Here is a 22,472-nt window from a genome sequence, read left to right as displayed (position 1 = left end):
CCTCATTTACATTTGCTGTTCTCCATGACCTGTCTTCTTGCAAGGGGTGAGTGGATTCAGAAGAAAAAAGAAAGCAGAGTATCACAACCACCCAGGCCTGCATCATACTGCTCCATGGACAGCTGACTTGGCAGTATTCAGTGTGGAGATGCACAGAAGCTGAACTCAGATGCATTGAAGTTGCTATTGCCTTTGTTACCAGTGAATTTGTAACTAGTTTGTGGTTCCCATAAACCAGGAGTGAATACCTAGCACCCAGCATCCCAAATCTCAGGACTAACACAGTTAAAACAGAAAATAAATTGGGAAGTTAACAACACTGCTTTATACAACTGAGATTTTCCTTTTTCTTGCCAACCACAAAGATAGCATTTTTTTTCTTTTCTTGGAGGTCCACAAAACCTTTGCTCTGCTTCCCTAAAGCAGAGTTGTTAAGAGTCTGCTTCTGATGCAGAAGTCATCGTTGTTTGACTATGATGTTGCAGAAAGACTACCAGAAAATGCAGGGTGCTGGCTCTTGAGGTATAAAGATTTCATTCCTGGACAAAAAAGGAGAAGATGACATTTGGACAGCAGAAGTTCTCTTAACCCTAAACTAGACCCCTATGTTTACAAAGACTCCATCAACCTATGCAAAGCATGTTCTGTGAGCACTGTTTTTGGAGACAGAAAAGCACCTTTGTCCATTATGTTAGGCCTTTTTGCTTAATAATCATATACCAAAAGTAAGTATTCAATCTCACTTTCCTAACGTCACAGATTACTTTGCTATTTCCAGGTGAGTCTGGAAGACAAAGTAACTGCTATGCTATTTGCATTTTACTTTAAGAGGATTTTCCTTTAGCTAAGATCAGCAGGATCCTAGTGATCAACACCGAAGATGGACTACATCATCAGCCAACAAATATGCCACAGCCTGCTGCATTCCCTTCGAGACAAGACAAAAAGGCAAACTTTACCTTTGCTTGAGACCAATCTCATAATGTACAATCCACTTGTCCTTAACTGCTTGTTTTACCTTGGACTCACTCTTGTAGCCACCTCAAGAAAAAGCAGATCCTTTTGCTTCTCAGCTACAGTCTGACTGCACTAAGTCCTGCCCTAGACAGGGAGTTCAATTATCAACTTAGTGACTACAGCAGCTCCAGCTACTCAATTCAGTTGCACGACCAGTGCAAGTGTGCTTAACCTTTGAACAATCCCCTGCCCACCATAAGGCCCATTCTGAGCAGCAGAATGATATTTGAAACTTGATTTAATCTGAGCTCAAAGTAGATGTGGATGGTGATTCAGCTTGAGGTTTTTACTACAGCATTTTCACTTGTGCATTTAGCACACCTTTGGCTAACAAAGCAGCAGAAACCATCCCTTAGATGGAACACAAAAGCAAATGTTGGCCTTCATGGAGCATAAAGACACACATCAGTATGCCATGAGAAAAGGATATGGAAAATAATTTCTAGGACTAATGAACTCTCCCCACAACATTCCTATATGCAACAGAGAGTAAAAAGAAGGCACAGAACGATCTAGACAAAAATGAGCCCTGCACCACTTTTATCTCACTTATCCCAAACTTGCCTATATCCCTGTGCTGACATTCAAAGACCTGATAATGAGCATGGAATTCATTAACTTGCATGCTCAGTCTCCAAGTATACCCAGCAAAAATGTTAAAGGCTCCAGGCAGGTCAAGCAAACTGACATGATCCCACATTAGTACCTACATCCTAAAATAAAACAACACAAAGCTGTTTAAAAAAGGTGGAGGCGGAGAGGATTATGGAAGGTTACAGAAAGATCTGAAGCACCAGAAGGCTGCAGCATTGCTTTATCCCATCTAATCTGCTCTTCACCTCCAAGATGCAGCTCCTTCAGAGTTGCCTATTTCATAATAAAGAAAAAAAAACATATTGATCAAACATAAGTGTAGAATGCTGCATGTTAGTTGAAGCTGCATCACATACTAAGTGTGCACCCAGCAGAGATCTGGGGATCTACACCGACTGTAAGAGTGGAAACAGGTTAAAAACTGAAAGTCGTGCTGCAGCTATGAGCTCCTACTAAAAAAGCCTTGCTTGATTCCTACAGAATGAAGACAGGCCTGAGATTTCATTCTTTCTCTACAAAAACTAATAGTCAGAGTGTGTACAGAAACATACACTTCATTTTGCGGCACATTTTCTATGCAATAACTTTACAACACAAACATTGCTTCCTCCATGCTAGGCTGTGTGTAAGGCTCAGACATGTATCAGCAAAAAAGCAAAGCCCACTCAGCTTCTCAGTCATAACTGTCAGCAAAGGCAACTACTGAACAAGCTTGGTCTCTTTCAAGTTAGGATGTAGAAGTGCCCTACTGTTTCCATCTTTTCATACCTTATAGCTATACATTAGCTCTAAGGTAGAAATTACATTTCTTACAAGTTAGTATTTTCCCCCTTTACTGCCAAATCCAGATTTCACCAAATGAAGGCGTCTACTACATACTTTCACCAGGCTTCAATGCACCCTTCTCAGCTTGCTAAGTGCTGAAGATATTCAGGAACTTTCTTTGTTCTGCGAGGCACTCACCGAGTAATGACTTGAAATTACCATCCCAAGGTATTCCTTGAAAGAGATGAAAGACTCAGAAGTACTAAAATATCTCCTTTTGGCTCACAACCAGGCTAGAGAGTACTGCCCAGGTTTTCTGTAACACACTCCAGGCAGGACTCTCCTCAGCCATTACCTCACCCAAAATTGTTGTGCTAGGCAGAAGCCTTCTCTTGCAACTCAGACACTTCTGGCCATAATTGTCTTGCCTTGGTCTTGGAGAAAGTAACCATCTTTCTATTACTTAAATACCTGAGGCCAAAACAAAGAAAGATGACAAATATCATGGCTGCTGCCAACTGGAGAACGTGGAGGAGGATGGGCAAGAACAAGCAAGGAAATGTCTGGCTGAGGCCCTTGTTTATTGACTGAGGCACTCTGAAGGTTATGGATTCCTTTAGGAACAACAGTTTTAGAGCAAGACACTGACAATTACAGAAGTAACACCACCTCTGAGGATCACCTTCTCACCCAGAAGCTAGCATTTCAGGGGCTCTCACTGGCTGTGAGGTTGTCAGTGAGGAATATATTTTATCTCACATTTCTTCTTCTCATATGAATCAGATACTCAATTTCAACATTGTTAAGTGGCCAATGATGGAGCAAATGTCTACTCCAGTGAAGCATCTAAGAAACTAGACATGATGACCTGACCACTATCAGATACTGGAGTAATATTTTCACTTTTAAGAGACATACTCCTGTCTGGAAGACCTTCAACACACAGTAACAACCAGTCTGCAGCTTCTCATATGAGGAATTTGAGGTCTTTTCTCTTTAGGAGTCCAGGTTTATTTGGAGCATTTCATACTCATCACATAGACTCAAACTCAGCTTTGTTTTAATGTTATTTTAATTTTCCTTAAGAGCTTGCTCCAGTTTCCTGGTGGTTTAAAACCAAACAAACATAAATGCCAAAGAAACCCCAAACAGTTCTGAAGACAGTGTTGTACAGTAGTCCTCACTGCCCCAGAAGGCAAATTGAAGCCAAGAACAGAAAACAGACAGGCAGGGTACGAGACTTGAGAAGAGACCAAGCAATTATGTTGACAAAGTTCCCAAAAATACCTTTCAAAAACACAAGAGCAGAAGTTACAGATATTTAAAGAAAACAACTGTAGGATGTAGCTATAAGGAGGGTTTTATTTGAAGGGTTGATTGTTTCTAACCTGCACTTAGATATCTAAATATTTCAGCCATTTAAGTTGGAAGTGACCTCAAAGATCATCCAGTTCCAACCCCTGCCATAGGCAGGGACACCTCCCACTAGAACAGGTTGCTCAAGGCCTCATCCAACTTAGTCTTGAACACCTCCAGGGAGGGAGCATCCACAACCTCCCTGGGCACCCTGTTCCACTGTCTCACCACCCTCACTGTAAAGAGCCTCTTCCTAACATCTAGTTTAAATCTCCCCTCTTCCAGTTTAAACTCATTACTCCTCATCCTGTCATTACAAGACATTGTAAACAGTCCCTCCCCACCTTCCTGTAGGCCCCCTTCAGATACTGGAAGGCTACTCCAAGGTCTTCTTAAAGCCTTCTCTTCTCCAGCCTGAGAAGCCCCAACTCTCATAGCCTGTCCTCATAGCAGAGGTGCTCCAGCCCTCTGAGTATCTTCATGGCCCTCCTCTGGACTTGCTCCAATGTTGTTCTTGTGTTTGGGATTCTAGAATGTACACAGTACTCCCAGTGGGGTCTCAGGAGAGCAGAGTGAAGACTTAATGAACAGGAGGAATGAGCAAGAGATCCCAGCACAGCCATCTGGAATTTTCAAGAGGATGGAAAACAAAGATTTAAGTAACTGAAAGGGGTGCACCATTAGAATAAAAGCACCTCCAGCAGCCCCATGCTAACCCAGTTACAACAGTTATCTTCAATTGCCTCATTGATCAGCTGTTGTCATTTCCCCTCACTCTCTACTCACAAATCACTGTGCTCAACTTGCCACCACACACTACCTACAGCAGTTGCACTGCAAAAAGAGGAGGAATATTGGCCAAACCTTAGCCTGGCTATCATTTGCTCCTCTGAGAAGAAGAGAAACCCCAGCCCCGCGGAGCACTGCCTGGCAGGCACTGCAGACGCAGCTTCAGACGTGGAGTTCACTAACTACAAAAGAATTTATCAGGTTCTTTCTAATTCTCAGTCAGGAGACCTCCTGACGAGCTCACTTTTACAAGAAGTATTTCTCTAATGAAAAATATCATACAAACCACACAGTTTTAATTCAGCCACAAGATGCATGGTGTCAGTCTGCTGAGAGATGATATTCCAAGCATCGACTCAGGCATCCCTACCTCTCACTTCTAACCACATCTCAGTGGAGCATGGTTCTCCCAGGATGCAGGTGCTACACCCCAGTGCTCTTCAGAAACCTGAAGTAACACTCTGCTCAGGGCAGAGAAAGGAAAAAACCCATTTAGTGGTGCTGTTAACTTCAAAGTGATGCTGCCACTTTATCATGTGGCAGATGAGATTCCTCTTAAGAAAAAAGAAATCACTGGTTTAGACCCCTCTTTTTCTGAAATACATGCAAGTCAATGGTTGTGACAGTAGAGGCCTTTCATAAATGGTCCCTTCCAACTACTCCTGAGGCAATTTTCTGAGCAGCAAGGCCACCTTTGCAGCTTCCTGACTCCAGCACCTGCTTGTTCCTAATGTTGCAGCAGCCACTGAGTGGCCCTGCTACAGGTGCTTGCAGCTGACTCTCAAACTAGACAGGGAAAATGATGAATGTCAAAAGCTACCCAACATTACAGTAAAGGACATTTCCAACTTAGAGATGTTCACTGACTACACTTTGCATCCTGTGGCTCTGCAAAGAGATCTGGAGAGGGAGCAAGGAGGTTGTGTAAAGGGAAGCAGGCAACTTGCTCATCTTGCTCCGCTGCTTTAAGCACTCAGGGTCCACAGCCCTGTCTGCGGGAAGCCAACTCCACTTTGTCAAGCTGAGAATACACATTCCACTTTCTTCCACGCTCTGCCTCACCCCTGAAAGACTGAACACATCCACGCACTCCAGAGTCACTAGCTCTCAGGTGATGAGCTGCTAGGAGGCACACTCTCACCTCCGAAGTGCTCTAAAGAAGTGAGGTGGCAAAGCAAGAGCCCCACCCAGCTGTACAATATCATCTCCCTGCTCCCTCACACTCCTTCTCTGACTCAAGTGAGAACAATCCAGCAACAGCTAAGACTTGCTGTTTAGGAAAGCTTTTACACCACTTCACATAAAGCAAAGGTCTTTCTTCCTTGGTTTATTTTGTGCTTTAGAGGCACCCTCAACAGCAATACTGTGCCTCCCATGGATCCTGTTAAGAGTAAAAAATGGAGCAAAGATAGGCAAAACAGAGCTGGAGAGCAAAACCAATGGGCTGTGACACTCCAGGTCAGCGCAGGATGGGGTTATTCACCTTAGCCTCCACCTTTCTCCCCTAGCAGACTTTCAAAGGGTAAGTGGGGAAAGTACTTGAGCATAAGCATTTACAACTCCACTTAAACATAAAAATCAAATCAAAGGCTTCTGTGAAGCTTTCAGCTCCCAGCTGTGAAGTGGTTACTACAAAACAAGGTGTTTCTGCTGTGCTATGTTCTATATGTTAATGCTGTGAATTTGCCCTTTTTCAGTGTGAAGGTAAACAAACAGATTGCTTTAAACAACCAGGAATTGAAATAATGTGCTGTATTTCTACACAGGGAGAGCTCTTTTCTCAGTCATACTTATAAATTGTGTATCTCCTTCTTGAAGTTCTGGTTCAATAAGAAAAATGCAGCTAAAGCTGCCCATTATGCAACAGCCATGGGATGCACAGACTTGACAGCGCTGTTAATCCAGACAGGAAGGGGTAAAAGAGGAGAACCAAGGCTTTACAAAAGGTCTGAATCTTTTGCAGCTTGCATCTACATTTTGAATCATCCTTTTATCAGGCAACTTGTTAGACCTTCTAAGTATTGGGGCAGTTTTCAAGTGCAAAGGGACCTGCCTTGACTACAGTGTAATATCTCTTAAGGGTTTTGCTTATACAGCAGGGCAGCAGCGCATCTGCCCTTGCCTAGCACTGTGTGCATGTGGACCTCCCTGGAGAAAGGCATTTTGCAAGAGCAGTAAGTCCTCTTTCCAGGCATGCCAGCTCAGCAATGCACAGAGAAAATGCTGAGGACCACAAAGGCAAAAGACGGCAGAGGAGGAGGAGCTGCCACCCTGCCAGCTGTGTCTGAGCAGCCACTAGGAAGCAGGCTGGATCAGGCTGAATTTAGTGTCCGAGCAGGGAGCACACAGCCTGGAGGCAATTGGTTGAAGATGCACAATTTAGATGAAGCTTTCTAACAAAAAAGCAATTACTGTGCCTGAGCAGACGAGAAACAGCCAGAGCATTTCAGTCATTTCCCAACAGCAGGAGGTACATTTTGAGGACAGAGAAGACAGAAGGAGCATGCCCAAAGCTGCTCCATGAAGTGAATTTTGAGATACGGACACAGACAAGAAGAGTCAACACCAATCTCAATGCAGCCCTGTAAAAGCCAGACTCAGTATACTCACTAACCACTTTAAGATAAACCTAAGGGAAGAACTTGATGTTAACAACATTCAAAACCAGGCAATGATGAGTAGAAGAAAAAACAAAACACAAGCATTCTCCTCATGCACATTCAGCACTCACGGCAGCTAGCCTGGTTTCTTTCAAGACACCACCAACTCAGGGGTTTTAATCCCTTACTTCTGGTAATTTTTTAACTGAAGTAGAAAAAAAACCCAACTCCCCCAAAACCCCAATCAAACAACAGAAACCTGCTCTCTGCTGAGCAGAGTCTAGACAAAAAAACCACCACAACAACCCAAAACAAGCAAATCCAAAAAGAAGTAGTAAGCTTCGAGTGGAAATGTTATGATATTCACTACAGTAAGGGTTTAGTTTCCTTAACTTTCATGGGCTGAGGCACTTAGTGCCATGGTCTAGTTGACTGGATAGGGCTGGGGGATAGGTTGGAGTGGATGATCTGCGAGGTCTCTTCCAAGCTGGTTGATTCTATGATTCTATGGCCTGCATGCTCATCTCAGTACTGCTGATGACCATATTGACAGGTAAGACTTTCATAGTCAGACCTCCCAAAGCTGAATAACTGCTGAAACCTAAAATCAGACAGCCACAAACACCAAAATACCTTTCACTCTCCTTTTAGAGAGACTTTAGAGAAGCCTAGCTGAGCATTTTGTACCCATGTACAAAAAAGCTATTGTGTATGTGGGTTAAACAATGGAATACATGACAGAAAGAAATATATTTCATCAATGAAAATTAAAAGTCTCTTCAAATGTGCTACTGAGAAAGCAATTCTTACAATTTTAACCCACTAGCAGAGGCTAAGGGATGGATACAGCAGCTTGCAGGGAAGGGTGGGAGGAAAAACCACAAGGATCTTGTGGCCTAATGGGCAGCAGTTTACAGCAGCAGATTCAGATTAAACACTAAAGATGTCACAGTGAAATTTACCCTACAGATTCTCTCAACCACAGCTTCATCAATACAACACTTAATTCCAATAAAGCCACCATACAAAAAGCACTGCAAAAATTAAGAGTTACACTGCTGGAGCTAGTTATTTTACAGGAGATGTGCATTAAATGGTCAGTGTGAAATATCTGTAATTTTGTTCAGGTATTTCTGGATTATTGTACAGATTCAAACTAACTACTGATAGCTTGTCAACTGCCTTCCACTGCTCTCATTCCCATCTACATCTGGCAGCTTACTTTAAGCAATTATTGGTTTGGGAGCCTGGAAAATAAGTATGAGATAGATACACTGGGCCCTTGCAGAAAGCTTACTTACAGTAGCATCCCACCTGTGGCACCTGCAGTTACATCACTTCCTGGCTGTTAATAAAGACCATGCATGTGATCAAGCTCTAACATTCACAAAGAAGCAAGGTTTAGCAGGTAATTCCTGTTTCACAGAATCACAGAATGTTAGGGGTTGGAAGTGGCCTCAAAAGATCATATAGTTCAACACCCCTGCCAGGGCAGGATCACCTGGAGTAGGTCACACAGGAATGCATCCAGGCAGGTTTTGAATGTTTCCAGAGTAGGACACTTCACAACCTCTCTGTTCCAGTCTTTTATCATCCCCACAGTGAAAAACTTTCCCCTTATGTTCACTTGGAACCTTCTGTGTTCCAGCTTGCACCCACTGCCCCTTGCCCTGTCACTGGGCATCCCAGGGAAGAGCCTGGCTCTGTCCTCCTGACACTTGCCTCTCACATACTTATAAAGACATCACCTCTTAAGCTCCTCTTCTCCAAGCTAAAGAGACCCTAATACCACAGCAGATATATTTTCTAACACTTGATTTAGAAGTCAGCCTGAACTCACTCCTGGTATAGGAACTGGCTTTAACACAGTTTACATGTCTATGATACATAACACCTTCCACTAAATTGATACCAACAGTGGCACAGCCACCAATGGCTGATACAGCCTTAAAAGAACTGTTGGCACTTCAGTGCTAAGTTTCCCTCTCCAGGACAGAGAAGGGTCTGGCTCCTTCTCAATAAAAGCACTGAGTGCTATTTTCATCCTTAGCTCCTGCTTCTACAAAAATAAGCTATTGCAATCACTTCTCTCACTCAAAGTTGTACACAACCTTGGATGGTTTGTTGTGCAGAGGAGGGTCTGTACCTACTCCCCTTTCCTTGTGAGCAAGGATGAGGCTAGATGAGATGACCAGAACACACTGATGGCACGTACTGCTCAGATTTCCCATTGTTACTGTGTTTCTCTGCCCTGCGTAGAAGAGCAAAATGGTATTTTGCTTATGCTTTCCTTCTTTGCTCAGTCTCAGTCACTGGGGACAGCTGTCTTAGGCAAATCCTGCATTTTTCATACCAGCATCATCTTGGTAAAGACACTTTTCATAAAACTACTACAGGAAAGTTAGAGCAAGGCAAAATCCTGCATCAATAAGAAGGTGAAAGGCAAGCTGCAGCAGGAAGCAGAAGTTTTCCAGCACTCCCAATGATTTACTTGAGCAGCATAAAAACCTCCTTGGAACTCCTCACACAATGAATGCCAGCAACACTAAAAAGCAGCACTGACATCTTGCCAAGCACACTTGTGCTAAGGACTGCTCTCCTGTTCACCCAGAATCACCCTGTTCCATTAAGTCTTAGCTATCATCCTCTCTGTCCTTCACCTTGCACTCCCCCAAGGTCTTAAGGAACAGTGCAAAATCTTTCATTTATATATTAAAAAAAGTTTTCAGCATAGCAGGAGGTAACTATTGAGTACAGGTTGATAAAACTAGGTGCTCCCACTGCACTGGGGAAATATTTAAAAAATATCAAACCCCCTCAAACCTGATCAGTAAGGATCATGTGCATCCTAATGAACCACAGTGCTGCAGTGAGGTGCAGCCAAGCACTAGAGGACAGCAGGTACACGATATGATGTAATGCATCCTTTCAGACAGCAACAGCCTCTGAATCTCCAGAGCACACAAAGGCATGGCAGTGCACAGAGGGCTGCAGGACTGCAGGCACAGCCATTAAAAGCTGCTCTTTAGTGCAGGGAAACACCAGGCCCAAAGTCAGCAAATACCACATTAGGATGCATAGCTACAGCTCAGTAGGGAAAAGTTTTGCTGGAACTAGGGATGTGTGTTTGGACTGGAGTGTGGTAAACAGCAGAGGTGAAGCACTCTTTCCTTTATAGCACTGCTGCTGACTTTGAGGTTTTCTGGCTTTGTGTTGAATACTTCACGCAAAGTGGAAGACAATGCTATATTCTCAGCAAGAACATTTCAGTAATTTCACCTACTTTTCACCTGCATTTAAGTTAAACACTCTCACCCCCACTTCTCATGAGCTCCAGCGTTGCACACAGTAAATGCGACAGGCCTCACGCACAAAGAGGCGGTGCAGCAAGACTGCTCACTGCACAAGCATGCTGAGACCTGCATTTTAAGGCACAGAGAAGTTGACTGTTCCCAAGCACAAAGCCACTGCTTAAAAGAGAGGCCCTTTTCATCACTCAGACAGCATTGAAGGAGTTCAATGCAATATACTAGCAACTATGCTGCTGTAGATTAAGTGTCCATCCTGAAATTCAAAAACTCCACTTAAACCCCAGGCAGACTCTAATTAACTACTTTCAGGACTAGTTCACCTCGACACTAAGGTTTGGTGCAGACCCTAGTGAAATACTACACACTCCACCATTTCCTTTTTGATAGCTGAGAAGTATATAAAACTGTTCTTCATTAAATTTAAATAGACATATTAATAAAATATTAAGGATGTGCTACTTTGAGACATCAAGGAAAAAAAAAAGTATAAATCAGTGATAACATTCTTTCTATTTTTAAATACATCCCACGGAGGCACCCAAGATAGATGAGAAGTGCTAAGCCCATCCCACAAGCTTATTTATTTATTTAATACTTCTTATGTGCTATTTTTAACCGCAGAAGACAGCAAAAAGCATCCATTAGAAAAATTACATGGGTAAGAGTCTTCCTCACGCAGGTCAGGCAAGAGATATCTGGCTGAATGCAGTGTTAGGAGGAGCTGTGTTCCTTCCTCCCTTTCCTACAGGTCTCTGAAATCAGAAAGCAATTTTAGTTTTGCAGCATCAGCTAATCCAGAATCTGTAGCTGCAAACCTCTGTCAGTCCTTACTCACTCCCCATCCCCCTCTCTTCTCACTCCTCCGCTTCCTGCAAGGTTTAATTTTGTACATAACGCACAGGTCGAATGCATCCACAACACACTTAGCACACAAGGGCAGTTAAAATAGAGATGTATGGCTTTGATTTCCCTTTTCTGCTGTGCACACAGTAAATAAATGAGAAGAAATGCAATAGTCTCACAGTATTGCATCACTTCTCAGAAGACCTCTTCCTTTGGGAGAGAAAAAAAAAAATCACTTTAAAATTTGCCATTTCTTCAATGGAGTTAAAGGAATGCCTCTCAGCTGATGTTGTTTTTCCTTTCATTCTGTGGTGAGCTAAGAAATCAAAGGAAGAATGTCCCATCCTTGCCTGTCCCATCACGAATACAAGCTTTCACACACAGAAGTGCCAAAGCTACATTGTCAAATTACTTAAGGAAGAAAAAAAACCCCAAAACAAACAACAAAAGACCCCCCCAAAGTAATCTTGACTTCTACACATCATCTTTCTCAACTGTTGCCTTCCTTGGGGAAATACAGAATGTTTTCATGCACAGCCTGAGCAGAAAATTTTCCTTTCCCCCACCATTTGAAGAAATGAAGCCTCAATTCCAAGGAGGCACTCTGCCACACCCAAGCAGTCCCTACCAGGGTTTCTGGCGCACCAGAAGACAAAATTGTACATCAACACTTTGGTGTTGTTCCAGGAAGCTTTGCTGCAGAAGAGGCAGCCCAAATTAGATGTGGATGTGCTGCCCAGCCAGATAAACAGCTACAGACAAACAAAATGGTATAAAAGATTCACTTGAGGTGTCACAAGTTCCCTGCCATGTTCCAGGTCCCCACACAGAGACCCAGGGCAGAGTGGGAGAACAGATTGTCCTGTGCAGGACGTGGCACTGAATAAATCCAGGTGGAAACGTAAGCCAGGTAAGCACAGGACTGTGCAGTTAATGCACAGGCAGCAGCTGGATTCCTTAAAATCCATTAGCCTTTCATTTTACATTTTGCACAATGAGTTTTTTTGTTAAACAAGACCCAGGAGGATTTTGGTGTCACTCAGAACAAGGACAGTTTGTTTGTCCTACCTGCCTGAAGAGAAGCTCAAATTTGCTGAGCCCATAAATCGAAAGCTTTGATTCATAACCTATTTGTATGCTGCACTAACAATACCTGATGGTTGAGAAACACTTGAATTTCTAAAAGAAGTAGCTTTCTCTGTAGTAGAAAGATTACATTGCACAAAAGAACCAGGGAAGCAGGTGATGCAGAAGAAACTGTCACCATTGGAATGCTGAATAAAAAGCAAGTAAAGCATTTGTGCAGGTATAAAAATCATCACTCGACTCAAGACTCTGGATAAACACTCAAAATATTCTTTGTATCTGGAATCTGTCTTCAGGTCAGACCTTGGGCAAGAGAGCCTCTGATCTAAGTTCAATTTCTGACTTATTTCTGAAATATTCTGTATGTGGGCCTCAGAAAGCAGTCTATGGTCTGCCAGGAGTAGGCAGGAACCCAAGCAAATTGTCTGCTGAAACGCCAAATTTAAGAGTTCACATACTTCTTCCCCCTTAAGTGTTGCACTCAATGACATTACAAGAGTAATTTCCAGGGTACCGTATCTGTCACACGTTCCTCAGGCTGCTGAAGGAGAAGAGATCTGAGTTACCTACCCAGCTTCAGATTTTCACGTGCAGCCAGAAACTGCAGGGACTGAAAGCCTGAAACACTCTTGTAAAGTCTGAGCTTAACAAGCAATCATTCAAGAAATCAAGAAACACTCTTTGCAAATTTGGGAGTGTTGAAACTAAACATCACACATCCTGTCTTCTCCTAAGCAAGGAACATGGACCCAAAGACAGACTTAATCTCCCAGACAAGCTTAAACAGCTTAAACTTTCCCACTTGTATAAAATCCTCCTCCGCAATTACAAGTTGTTATGCTTCTTTTCATGATTTGACACTATAAATTCAATGTTTCCCCTGAAAGTGCTGTTCCTATGTACACTTGTGCAACATTTAAACTGAATACATAATCTAATGCTGTCAAAATAGCTCATTACTGGGGTCTCGTCAAGTTCCACAAGCCACATTATACAAACGACATTCCCCTCGCTGCAGAAACGTGTTAGCATTTCAAATCTCCATTTACTGGAAGGATTAAGTTTCTATCAGTTGTCTTTGCATGGTCACAAGCAGGCTCAGACCATCCCTGAGGACAGTGAACACCAAGATATAGTTCTTCAAGCTAAAGACTGATAGGGAAAGCAAATCACTTAAGCAGTAAAAGACCACAGTGGAAGGCAATCTATATTTTGGTAACCTTTCCCCATATGTAAGTCTGAGTTTTCCTGACCTCTACTATTTTTATTTTAGCAACTAAGCAAACCAACGCAGCAATTACTTTAGGCCTGCCAATACTCAATCTCTGAGAGATTGATTATCTTTTCTGAATGGGGACTTAAAATTATCAGTAACTTCAGTCATCCACTTTGCCAGACCCCTCTCACCTACACAATTCCCTCCAGCTCATGAGCTGCCTTAACACCCAGCTTCTTCTGGGGAGTTTCCAGCAATGCAGATGTTCTTGAAGGACAAAAATTCCCAGTATTTTATCAATTTAGAAGGAGAATATTCTGTTGCTTTTTGGACAGAGAATAAATAAAATATGCTATTTAAAACACAGCACTGATACATACAATCAAGAAGTCCGGTAGGCCAGTTGGGATTTCCAGATTCCAAGCAGTTTTATGAAGAAGGAAGTTTTATGAAACACACATGACAAACAGGCAGAAAGAGGTCTTCTGATACTAGTTCAACATCAGATAACTTCAGTTCTTCCTCTCTCTTTTGAAAACCACATCAACTGAGAGCAGGGAAATTATTTCCCTCTCATGGCTTAGGACTAGCATGTATACAGACCTCTAACAGGTCTGTCAAAGACAAACCTGAGAGCTCCACTCTGGAAATAATTGACAAAATCCTCGTTAAAACCATAGCTGCTACAGAAACTATTTCCTTATATGCAACTGCCCTTGACAAAACCTCCCTCATTATCAGTCAAGCCAGCAAAACATAAACCTCCATGAAAACAAAGAGTGATCTGGAATACCACAGTAAACTGCCCATGAATTATGGAAAGGCCAGGTTGTGTTGCAGCCCTGAAAGTTATCACTGAGAGGTGGAGTTTCAGAGATCCTGGCTGCACAACGGGAGTGGGGAAAACAACAAATGAAGCCACTACTAGGAATGTTTCACACTTTAGTAAGGGAAAAGACAGAGAGCTCCCCAAACCTACCCCTTCCAAACCACATACACGATCAACTGTGCCTTCTTCAGGTTCTAAGTAGTGCTAGTAAAAGACGACAGGGTTAAAAAGGCAGTATGAGTAGTTGGTCTCATACCCCAGAAAGCCAGGTACATGATCTTCTAAATCATCCTTTTTCTCTTCCCAGGAGAGCTTCCCAGTCAGCACATGTACAATGTGTTTTACACACATCAGGAATAACTTCATTGTTTCAAGCAAGTCTCTTAACACTTCCTCTGGAGGAGAGGACACCAAGCAGAGCCTAACCAGAACCATGCCTGTAACCAGAACCATGCCTGGCTCGGTTCTGTCTATTTTGTGACAGGTAATTTTTTTTAATTACTTTTCAGTGTGAGTTAGGGTTTTGGTTTTTTTTTTCCCCTTTTATTTAACTCCATCCTAATTGTTTCATGTTACCAAAGCTACAAATCCATTCAATTTTCTAATTTTTTATACATTTTAAAATACAGAGCTTGAACAGTATTTCTGTTGGGAATAAAGAGAAGTGATTAATTCCAAAAGGGTGAAATGAGGGAGAACAGAGCTTGGAAAAAACCCAAAAAAATCCCACAACAGAAATCAGAACAACTGTGCAATGGGGAAAGCACCCAAAATAATGCTTACTGCTTACTGTTTATCTCATTCTCATACAAGATCTTAGAGCAGATTGCCAGTACCAAGAATTTGAGCAAGTTTTTCACACTCTTCAGAAAAGATACTTTAAAACTACAGTTAGAATGCCAAAGAAACCTGTAAGATCTGGGAAGGAGAGAAAACAAAAAACAAGAACTTACTCACTAAGAGAGACTGGAAAAAAGAAAACTGTGCTTTCAAGCACTTCAAGTGTTCCAAGAGATTAAAGAACGTCACAGGTGTTGCCTATAGAGACCAGACACTTAAACTCTGCATTACTCCATGTACCAGATCAGAGATTCAAATTCAGGTAACTAGAGGAAGGTAGCTTTTCTTGGTCCTTCTACACACTAATGTGATTTTGCTCTGAAACACCAAATAGGAAGCTGTGCTGAGACAAAGGTATTTTAAACTACTGCACAGACGTCTCAATGGATTTGCTTTAACTCACTGGTACACTTCTCGCAGGCCACATCCATCTCAGGTGAACCTACCATGTGGTAGTGTTATGTTTGCACCATCAACGATGGCTTGTGCCAGTTCGTGATCGTTGCTCTCAAAAGCATGTGCAGCAGCCTTGAGGGCATCCCAAATCTCCTTGCGCCCTTCGAAAGCTGGGGCGGTGTCCCAGAACTCGTCCCTCTTGCTGCGCAGCTGTCCGTCTGTCATGGGGTAATCACTCTTCCATTTGGGTTTCTCTTTTTTCAAGGGCTGGTTACGACCAAGAGCAACTGTGGAAGAGAAAGAGGAAGGGAAATTAAAATAAGGCCACAGTACACACACGCAAAAATAAAATCACTGAAGTGCCCTTTGGTTATTCTGTTTAGGATCTAGGGAGCTAAAGTTCATTTCAGGGCAATCCTGATCTACTTTTCCATCTCTTCTGCAGCATCACCACCTTTAGCCCGGGCTCCAAGGCCACATTCTTCTTGGTGAATTCAGCTGCACCCTTGAGTACCCTACAACGTCTCCCCAAGATCCCCAAAAACTCTGTACCCCTCTGCCCGTGCCACGCGTGCCTGACTGGCAGACTCACCCGCAGTACAGGCATCTGCCAAAGGCTGTTGCAGCAGTACAGCAAGATAGTGAGATTGCACTGTATCTGCATCTCTGCTGTGCACTGCTAGCAACACTCTCTGCTGAACAACCTTGGTACTTTATTAATACAAGAAGCTAAGACTTTTTTTAGTCATTTCCTTTGAAACAGATTTAATTTGGAGAAAGTATATATAGAAAAGCAAGTAAGATATACAAAGGCTAGAACTGTCAGAGACAGGAATCACTAAAGAACAATCCAGGAAACCATCAAGCTTTAAAAAGTGGTTACCTCTTTCATAATAAACACACAAGCTTTTGTTTTAACCCCTGGAACAGTCAGTTAAGATAATCACATAGGGATGATGTTGGAGGGTGAAAACTACCTGCTCAACTGCATGGCTAAGACTGTGCTAAACCTTTCTCTTACATTTGTGCAAGCATGGGGTTGAAAAAAAAGGAAAAAACAAGGGAGTAAACTACTTCAGTGTGCCCTGGATTTCTCTCTGCAAGAGGTAAACCCCCATTTCCTTCAAGCCTCACCTGGCAGCAAGAAGCTTGATGATCTGCAAGGACAGTATGAGGAAGAGTGCAGTGACAAACTACTAAAAACTTCTCACCATGGCTCAATACCACAAAATTTCAAATAGTTCAATTATATCTACAGGGAATCAAATGACCTTCAACAGTTAAATGAAATTTGTGTTTCCATCTGAAAATAAGCAGGGCATAGGACAGGTCATAGAAACTGGGTGATGAGCACTGAAAGTTCTTGAAAGACAGGTAAGCTACACAGGACTGAAGTCAATTAAGGATCCCATCACATATGATGCTGGAGAGCCATCTTCTCCCTGTGCTTTTTGTGAAGAGCCCTCGCTGTCCCAGGAGAGCAGAGGAACCCCAGCTGCTGTCAGGCCAGGCAAGCATGAAGAGATGCAGTTTGTCACCCCATGTCCCTATTATCAAGGATAAAATATCTCTTTCGAGAACGAAACACCACAGCTGCTATAGTATCAAAGCCTGCAGAGTAAAGCTGCTGCTTACCAGGTGCTCCTGGCTAGTACTAGTCTGGCAAGGATGCGAGAGCATCAGGACAAGCACAAGGGCTTACATTTAGCATTCTGTATTCTATATGCATCCTTAGAGATTTCCTCTCTCTAGAATCTCTTCATTTTTCTGGCAGAAAGTTGACAATAGCTGACAAAAGCCCTTTTGCATTTCTCCTCAATCTTACTCCAGCATTCAGTTTTCAATGGAAAAATAGAGCAATGTCTAAATATTCTTCTTAGTTCTTAATCTAGACTTCGACTGCATCTCTACAGCTAACTACAAACCATATGGCAGAGTGTGTGTGTGTGGGAGGGACACGACTGAGAAGACTAAGTGTCAATATATCAGAAATACTCACTTCAGGTAAGCTGTAACATTTTGCAAAAATAGTATTTAATTCAAATATTCCCCCTCCTTACTTGAGTTTTTTTTTTCCCCTGCCACAGATGCACTCAGCTGCTTTCAGAACAGCACTCGACACTGAGCATTGGGTCTCAGGGTTGACCAGCAGTGCCTGGTGTTACAGCAGGCATTTCAACTTCACACAGGCTTTAAGAAGACCAAAACACATAGACAAGGTCACTCCCCACACCCTTCAACAATCTAACTTTTTATTACCAAAGAAATACCTACCTGAGTTCATAACTCAAAATGACATTCACGTTTAAGAAGCTGAGACACAAGTGACTGAAATAATAGGATATTTAAAAGAACTCCTGCTGGAAAGGTGACATTGCCAACTGTGTGAAGGCATGAACCTTTTTTCAGAATATATATATAGAGAGAGGAGAGAATATCTTTGCATGGAGACAAAGCCAGATCATAATTGGAAGTAGCAAATTACAACTGCCTGGCACACAAGCAGTGACTCCAGCTGTTATTTTGTATCCCATGCAGAAACTAGCAATAATAAACTTCTGAATCCTTTCAACTGACCACAAACATTTATTGCTTTTTGTTTCCATGGGATTGCTTCCATTTGCTTTTCAAAGCAGTGCTGACCATTTAACAGATTTCAGAACAGCAGACCCCAGAGTTTACAAAACACCAAGTTTCCTGGCAAAGCTCAGCCTTTACTAGTCCAAGTCTCCAGAGAACACACACAAGCTGGGAGCTGATGATGGTCCAGCCTAGAACAATGGTGAAGGAGGCAGCCCAGACGAGATGGACTGCATGCATTAAGCAGTGTATTTTGAAATTTTAGAAACATATGTGGTAAAACACTTAAACAAGGAGTTGCTTAGCTATTAAGGCTTATCAGTCAGAGCATGAAAATTTCAGATAGACTAACAGGGCAGTGTAAAAAAATTGGGTCACTGGGCATCTTTTCTTCCAATCTACTTCAGCTAACATCTGTTTGCACGTACATTCAATGAATACTAATTTATCCCACAGGGCCCTCTCCCTCTCCCCAAACATTAATTATGAAAGTGGGTTAAAGGCACTTCCATCAGTCCCCAAGCATGGCAGCGTTTCCTGCACACAGCCCTGCCTGCCCCTTACCCAGCACTACCACACACACTGCAACAGGCCATTTCTCTCTCTGCTTCCTCTTCTGCCCAAGACAGCATCCAAATAGATTTCCCCTCACCAGACAAGAATAACAGGAGAGAGACTAAAGAGACAGAGATCCTAACAGTCTCAAATAACTTCTCCCTGGAGATACAATCCTTCCTACACCGACAGCAGCAATGATAAACCAGGCGATAAAATCCTTTTTTCCAAGCTGGAGAGAAGGATGGCAGAACAAAGTGACTCTACACATACCTCTAAAGCCAAATCCATTCTAACAAGTCATCTATCCCAGTACAAAGCTTTTCAACAGAAGTCAGAATTGTCTTCACAAGCCAGTATTTGAAAAGTTTACCATTTATTACAAGTCTTGCAAGAATCTCCTCCTAAAAGCTTTATGCCACCCCTGAAGAAATATCCATCTCTAGCTGTGTGGAGAGATGAAGAGATACAAAGAAACTTGTAAGAGGTGTAAAAACCCAAATGTATGAGAGTCCAAATCTTTCACTTTCCATCTCTTGTTTTAGTCACTAAAGAGAAACATCAATTTCTGAAAAATCAAAGTTTTGGAGCACATCAAAGGGCTTTCCCTTTTCTGTAATACGGCTGATAAAGACTAGTCAGAACAGGCAACGAAACAAACAGCAGCACTCTGAAACACTTTGTCAGGTATTTAGTGTCAGTTTTATACTCCTTGCTTTGCAAGTAAACTAGAGCTCAAAAGAAAATGTTGACTTCATTTAAGACCGCACACATCAGCAGCATAACCAGTTTGCAAGATGTGGAAGAGACAGTCACATCTGCATTAATTTTTCATCTTGTATCACTTCAACATAAGTCAGAAATTATTAATATCCTCCTTGAAATTATGACTAGTTTCATAAATGCCAAGAAGGCATGTTCTCTCTGAAGCAAGCCTGAAAGTTGCCAGTCTCAAGAGACTGCAGTGGTTGATATTTTTGGCAAGAGATTTATTTAGAAGGAAATATGAAGACATTAACAGTCTAATTTTCAAAAAGGAAAAAAAAACATATTAGTGACTGGTTGCTCTTGCTCTAATAGCTCACAGATATTCAGGTAGTTCTGTGCATCCTAAAGAGGTGTAAGATGTTGCTGACAAACTGCAGGACATTCCTTAAGAGTAGTCTCTCAGAAAGGAGAGGCACACAGCCATACAAAAGCCCAGAGCAGTTATTACAAGTGATTACAGATGCTCTTTATTCTCCTGGACATCAGACCTGTTCTAGCCAGAGAGCTGCCTTAAAGATGCCTCTTGGAGTGTTCCCTGCCAGTCTGAATTGCACCTCTATTTCCAGGCTGCACAGAGCACTAAAATCAAACACCATTTTTAGGATCTGCTAAGGTCCATTCCAGTTAATGACAGAAGCACGTAAGAAATCCCAATAATTACTACCTTCAGAAAGAATCTCTGAGGGCTTATCACACATAGAAGAAGAAACTCAAACCCAAATCCAACTAGTTGGGCACTCTGGGATACAGTGAGGATTGATGCAGGAGACAGGTGTGCAGCAGCATGGAGAAGCAGTAAAGAGGAGGCTAATTTCATCTGAAATCAGTCTGTCATGCTGGTGTCCCCACACATGCAAAAGTCGAGCACGGCTTAGCCCCCCCCTCCCTAGCCAAGCACCCCTTATTAGACTGTTTAATACCTCAAAGTGACCCAATCCCAGTGGCAGACAAGCAGAAGGCTGTTTCTGCTCCACAAGCAGGCTTTAGTAGCATATAACATTTTCTCTTCACAGGTAGAGGAGAACCCTAGGAATCTGGAGGTAGATGCTACTGTCTGGCCCACTAATCTTACCTCTTGGCAAACTACAAAGTCTTCATTTTCTGAAGTAAAGTTTGCAATGATTGGAGAAATAAGTCTGGTTTATAACCTGAATTACAAAGATTTGTTTCCCTTTCTCACTGCTTCCCATCAAAGCAATGGAATCAATAAGGTTATCTGCATTTGTTTTAGTCAGCTTATGCAAATAAACCCAGGTATTTAAACCAGTTTCTTAACAGAATGTCAAAAAATGTCTATGTAGAACTTTTTTCAACAGCTGTTGTATTTGTTATGTTGCTATCACTGTGGATCACAGCACTGCTGCCTCCTCCAAAGCAGACCAGATGAGTAGGAGCAGCTGGTAATGGCAAAGTCTCACACTAAAAGCCAATATCCAGCTACAGCATTCATAATTCTGAGTTTATACACTCATGAACCATAGCACTTGATAATCAAATTGGAAAGTATTTCTGTCCCAAAAGGCTTACTGTTAAAGCAAACAACATATATACAACAGCTGAATGAGGCATCAGCTCACAGGCTCTGGAGAAGGACAGGTGGACCTCTGCTTCAACTGCGAATTAGAATTTCTTCCTTTGAGATTAGTGACCATGCAGGTAACCCTCTAAAGGGAAGCCACAGGATTTGGTCCCATTACAGCTCAGAGTTACCTCCGACAAGCAAGTTAAAAACTTCAGTGTTTGGGGAAATGTCTCCTTTGCTGTCAGTCAGCCTTACATGAGCTTTTCCTTCCCACCTCATTTCTTCAAGTATCTTGCACCTATTTCTTAAAATAATGTTAGAAATAAAATCTGGCATGTGAAATTCAAGCAAGTGCTCCACAGCAAATTTCTTCCTTTTCTTTTGAAACAGAAGCATATGTTGCTTGTAGCATTAGTCTTTTGCTGCTTCTGTAAGAGGCAGGAGAAACTATCCCAGTTTGGCCAAAACACGCTGGAAAAGTCTCTGTGCACACACAACCCGCCCAGAGCATGAAGAGCCTGGCAGTGCAGCTCCTTGGACTGGACATGTAAGGAGTGGAGGCCCTGATGATCTTCACATGTCTACCAAGAGCTGTGCAGTCAGGGCCTTTCTGTGCTTTCACATGTCTGCTGACGTGTGCGAAGACCAACGCACAGTAAGAAACAAACACTGAGAAAGGCTGTTATGGAAAGACCTTCAACCTGTAGGGCATGCTGTAAAGAGCAGACAAAACCCAAGTGTTGCAATGACACAGTAACAGGAGAATCTAGCAAGCTCTGGTAACATTTTCTTCTTTTTGAGTAGGAAAACATCTAAGAGATGAAGCCAAGTGCTGAAGTGTTGAGAGATCAGTAAGATTTTGACCAAACTGTGAGGAAAGGAGCAGGAGTGCCCAAGAGAAGTGCTGAAGGACAGAAAATCACCAGAGCAGTCTATCCAAATGGGATAGATGAGACAGGTTTTCAGAAACTGTTCTCAATAGAAAAGATGGAGTTTGACAACTGCCAAGCTCCAAAGGAAGAGACCAAAAATTGTAAGCTGTCACGGAAACAGTGCAGCCCCAGACTTGCAGAGGCTGAGGCCAGCCACAAGACCATGGCACGCAGGTATTGGTTGGCTTTCTTAGACTGCAGCCACGCAGAGCTTTGACAGGAGAAGCAAAACCCTGCCAGGGACACGCACTTTGAGAAACAGCAATGGGTAACTATTTGAAGACAGTCAGAAGCTAATAAATATTACACACACTGAACTAATGATAAAAAAAAACAAAAACATTTCCCTTAGAAAATTGCTTCCTCTGTTGAGGATCACTTGCTAACAAAGTATTTTTCTAAGGTAAATGAAATGCAAAGTAACAGTTTATTACCCATGAATTTTCTTTTAGTAATAGTCCCACGGGTTTCCT

General features: G+C 42.4%; 1 protein-coding gene across 1 annotated transcript in view; it reads right to left on the bottom strand.

The window, feature by feature from the left end:
- UBTD2 (ubiquitin domain containing 2) overlaps positions 1 to 22,472 on the bottom strand; it is a 57,898-nt gene that overhangs the window by 13,755 nt on the left and 21,671 nt on the right. Inside the window, exon 2 of the mRNA XM_064161819.1 lies at positions 15,693 to 15,929. Within this exon, the coding sequence (XP_064017889.1) occupies positions 15,693 to 15,929 (237 nt within the window). The remainder of the gene's footprint in view (positions 1 to 15,692; positions 15,930 to 22,472) is intronic.

Source organism: Pogoniulus pusillus, chromosome 22 (genome assembly GCF_015220805.1).
Source record: "Pogoniulus pusillus isolate bPogPus1 chromosome 22, bPogPus1.pri, whole genome shotgun sequence".
Classification (NCBI taxonomy): domain Eukaryota; kingdom Metazoa; phylum Chordata; class Aves; order Piciformes; family Lybiidae; genus Pogoniulus; species Pogoniulus pusillus.
Note: the sequence above shows the minus strand (reverse complement) of the source record. Positions and strands in the feature narration are given on the sequence as shown.